At 41.8% G+C, this 4099-nt stretch overlaps 1 protein-coding gene and 1 non-coding gene across 4 annotated transcripts; both read right to left on the bottom strand.

Moving 5' to 3' along the window:
* Positions 1-46: 46 nt before the first annotated feature.
* On the bottom strand, positions 47-3569 carry LOC114766424 (carboxymethylenebutenolidase homolog). 3 transcript variants are annotated; one of them, XM_028957220.1, is made up of 7 exons: positions 3527-3544; positions 3359-3451; positions 1248-1462; positions 1058-1165; positions 839-981; positions 663-754; positions 47-348 (listed from the first exon to the last, which is right to left on the bottom strand). In XM_028957220.1, the coding sequence occupies exons 3-7, from the start codon at positions 1460-1462 to the stop codon at positions 169-171; spliced, it is 738 nt and encodes a 245-aa protein (XP_028813053.1). In that variant the 5' UTR covers positions 3359-3451; positions 3527-3544; the 3' UTR covers positions 47-168. The 3 variants fall into 3 exon arrangements, with proteins under 3 accessions (XP_028813053.1, XP_028813044.1, XP_028813064.1); XM_028957211.1 differs by having other exon boundaries at positions 3359-3569; XM_028957231.1 differs by having other exon boundaries at positions 905-981; positions 3359-3569.
* A 42-nt stretch (positions 3570-3611) lies between these two features.
* trnat-agu (transfer RNA threonine (anticodon AGU)) lies at positions 3612-3685 on the bottom strand. Its single transcript has one exon. It is a non-coding gene; the product is annotated as a tRNA-Thr (tRNA).
* Positions 3686-4099: the final 414 nt, after the last annotated feature.

Here is a 4099-nt window from a genome sequence, read left to right as displayed (position 1 = left end):
TTTTGGCCTTGATCTGGTTTGTTCACATATTCAAAGGCACAAGACATTCAGTTGCATATTTACTATATTTTTAAAAGATTACATGTTTTGTTTCGGTTCTAGTTTTAAGAAGCGTTTCTAGTGCAACGTTAGTTCTTACTCATAATAACTCCGCATCAGAATGTGTTTTTACATGTACTGCCTTAACCAGTTGAGCATGTCCAGTCTGGCCTCCTCGATGAGCGGTTTGTCAGCTGGGTTTATATCGTCCCGCTTGCGGTGGACAAATCCGTGGGTCTGTCCGGGGAAAATCTTCACTTGGAAATCAGCGCTGCTCTTGTCGTGCAGGTTTTTTTCCAGCACTGTTACCTAGACAAGCACATGGGACAAGCACATTCTGTGCATGATATAGAACAAGGGGTGACTAGTTTTCATTTAAAAGGTTTTTTTTTTTTTTTTTCATGCACTGTACCCATAATTGAGGAAGTTGGTTGCAAAAATGTCAATGTTGTGTGAATATAACCGTTTTACAGTTACCCTGCACTGTCTTTTTAGCCACCATTCACCAAACATCATTAAAAGTTTTAATCCTAATTTTAAAAAATAAATAAAAATTTGATTGGTTACACATGGCAACACCTAAATGACAGTGAACCATACGAATACAAAGCTTCAAGGCCTACCTGATCCAGCGGGATAACTTCATCCTTCTCAGCAAAAATGAAGAGAGTGGGGCTCTTCAACTCGTACCGGTCTTCCCGGTCACGGATGATCCCTGAAATTGTATTACGAACGACATGTGATACTTTTTAGGCCCCTATGTATGTAAAAAAAAATTTATTTATATATATTTTTTAACCATAAACTGAGACTCCAGCTTTGATATCAGGGTACTGCAAAGCCAGATGGTGCGTGGCAACCCCACCCCAGCAGAAGCCAACCGTTGCGATGCGAGAGGCTCCACACTGCTCCCTCAAGAACTTCAGCACCACATCTACCTCCCTGGGGCAAAATGCGCGGAATTAGGCAGATTTCCGCCGTAACAACTGTACTGATTCGGGAGTCTGAACTTTTTTACTTGTTGATGTTTGTTGGCTTTTTGTCCTCCAGCCACTCCTGAAATTTGGACCAGTCATGAGATGGACTCCAGGGTTCTTTGCCAAGAAAGAAATCTGGAACAACGGCACTGATAAGAGGAGCGACGTGTTAGGATGAGAGCGGCGGTACTTTGTTATCTCGATTCAGACAAAGACAAGTTTCGCAATTACGTGTATCCATTTGCAGAAAGCATGTCAGCCATGTATCTCGTGTTAGGCAGTCCCCATCCGAATATGTCCTGAATCACGATCACCGCCTTTTCAGATGCTGCAGGTGGCTTAACAACGTAAGCCTTCACATGTTGAATTTGCACTTCCTGCCCGAGTCCTCCATACTCCATCCTGTCTCCAATATCGCACGGGCAAGGTTTAGCTTCATTGGCCATCTTAAAGAGAGAAGATTTTGTATCATGAACTCAGCGAGACATATTTTACAGCCAAATTAAAACTAAATAAGCAATGGACACGAATCTGACCTGACAACGTTGATTTTAACATTTGATTTGGACTCATAAAATCTCTCACCAAAAATGAGACGAAAGAAATTCCTCAGGCAATCCATGACCCAATGGTGTAAGTATTCCATATTTAAATATTCAAATTTTGAAAGTGAAAGTGAAGTGATTGTCATTGTGATACACTGCACACAACGAAATGTGTCCTCTGCTTTTAACCATCACCTTGAGTGAGCAGTGGGCAGCCATGGCAGGCGCCCGGGGAGCAGTGTGTGGGAACGGTTGTGCTACTTAAAAACACACTGTTAACAAGTGAAAGATTTACCCCCCCCGCCTAATCCTCAGTGGTTCAGTCCAACGATCAGTTTCTCTGATGGGAAGGGCTGCTGCTGCTCGCACCCAGAGTGCGCTGCGAGGTGCAGCGCATGCGTATAGTTTTTAATGCATTAAACCTGATCACTACACTTGTTCAACAAGCACATGTTTCACATAGACAACATAGTTATCTTAAGCAGCGTGATGTGTTTTTATTAACGATGGGTTAAGAGAGAAATATATGAGACATTTAAGAAAGTGTCAGCCGCACATGAAAAAATAAGCTTTTTTTAATGTCCCCCTCAGGAATTGCTCCTGAAAATTTTACTGTCTAATGTCCCCCCCAACAATGATGAGGGATTGTCACCCCTTCCGCCGAGCCAACCCCTGCACTGTTCTGTTCAATAGCTCTCCATTTTGAAATATTTAACATCTCTCATCAGTTATGAATACAACAGTGAATGCAGAGACCCATCCACTGGTGCTTTAACATCTGGTTTTCTTTTTCTATCATGATGGCTGGTGCAGACTGTCGCAGTCGCTTTATGAAACGTCGCGTTCGCGCCATCTGCTGGTGAATTGGTAGAAAACGGTTTCATTTCACATAAAGTTGTTTTTTTTTTTTTTTTTTTTTTTTACTTCAAACCTCAACGCTTGTGATTCTATTATTTTCGAAAAAAACAATACAATATGATATCATACCTGCGGAGGTATGAACAAGGAACACCTCATTCAATATTTAGTTCAGTGTTTGGCAGACACACTACAAAGGGGAGTATAAGATCGTTTCTCTTACTTATTTTTCAGTTTTACATCCTGCATGTAAACTGACCAGCACACATAGGAATGAAGCCCATTGGTTAATGCAATAAAGGAGAAATCTTCATAAGTTAAAAAAAATTAAATGGATCAACAAAGTAAAGACATTTGGCAACAAACGGAAGCACTCGTTGTGTCTGGGTGTTTGTGTGTCCTTTCACAGTGTATTCATTTACAGAGCTGGTGAGTGGAACCCAGATGAGAGATCTGCAGTTCATTCAACATCTGAAACAGTACAAACGGGTCTCGCTTTCCCCCGCTGACATTCAGAAGGTTACAATACTAGACCGTAATCATGACTGGCTGAAAAATCTTTACAAAACAAACAAATGGAATATGCGCAAAAATTCCTCATGGCGATAATCAGTCGTCATATCTGGCAACCACGACAACCTTCTATCAGACTGCTTTGGAAGATTCGAAGTTTTGCTTAAAAATGCACAAAATTGTCCGCGTAGGACTGCAAATGTTTGTGTCGCGCAGACCATTTTTGCTTTGAAATTGAGCCATGTAATGTTGCCCTAAATCTGTGCATATTCCCCAAACAGGAACGGCCAGATTGGCAGCGTTCAGGCCGAGCGAACGTGAACCGTAAACCCACGTCGACCGTGTCAACCTCGACCATTACGCGTACGTAGGACTGTATACCACCAAGTGGAAAAAAACATAAGAAAAAAAAACCCAGCACCGTACCTTTATATATAACGAGCGCTTCCTTCGTGAGCGTCACACGAGCAGTTCGGGGACACCACGGCCGCTGGGTGGATCAAAAGTCCGACGCGCCCCCTTTAACAGAAAACCATTTTTTACGTGATGACGTTGATATAACTGTATGAACTGTATTGCATCGGTTCACTGAACTAAAACAATTCGTCGGCGAATTTGTCTCCTCTCCGGACCACGTTAGAAGTGAAACAAGAAAAAAAAAAAAAAAAAAAAGACTAAAAGGCACCGCTGGGATTCGAACCCAGGATCTCCTGTTTACTAGACAGGCGCTTTAACCAACTAAGCCACGGCGCCACGTGCATCAGGCCTGAAATGCTGGTCTATAAGCACGCAGCGAGTTCCGGCCAGAATTAGTGGTATGTTGGGTTAGAGTCGATAAAACCACATAGTTACAGCAATATCGCCTATCAATGTAAATATCATTGTACACAAATATGCCGTTCGTACGAAAAACGGCACATGAAAAGGCTGATATGATGATTTTTTCGAGTTTTTCCTGGGTAACGGACAAGACATTGATATATATTTGTGTGTGTTTGTGCTATGTCTGCGCATGCACACAATTAGGATTAAAACTAATGATGATGATTATGATCTATAGATTGGTTTAGACACACACACTACAAGATGTTGTCCAGTTATGTCCCTGTTCATTGCACAGAAACTTTTTACTTTTCTGCTATAGAGAAACCTGTACGGTATTTAAGT

The sequence above is a fragment of the Denticeps clupeoides genome, chromosome 2 (genome assembly GCF_900700375.1).
Source record: "Denticeps clupeoides chromosome 2, fDenClu1.1, whole genome shotgun sequence".
In the NCBI taxonomy this organism is placed as follows: Eukaryota; Metazoa; Chordata; class Actinopteri; order Clupeiformes; family Denticipitidae; genus Denticeps; species Denticeps clupeoides.
The sequence above is the reverse complement of the archived record's forward strand: the minus strand, read 5'-3'. Positions and strand labels throughout refer to the sequence as shown.

Excerpts from the sequence above, each read along its gene's own strand:
- LOC114766424 (XM_028957211.1), bottom strand. The coding sequence starts at position 1,462 with ATGGCCAATGAAGCTAAACCTTGCCCGTGCGATATTGGAGACAGGATG. Across the intron at positions 1,166-1,247 it reads CTTTCTGCAAATGGATACAC|TGCCGTTGTTCCAGATTTCT; the intron begins GTAATTGCGAAA and ends TCCTCTTATCAG. Across the intron at positions 982-1,057 it reads AAGCCAACAAACATCAACAA|GGAGGTAGATGTGGTGCTGA; the intron begins GTAAAAAAGTTC and ends ATTTTGCCCCAG.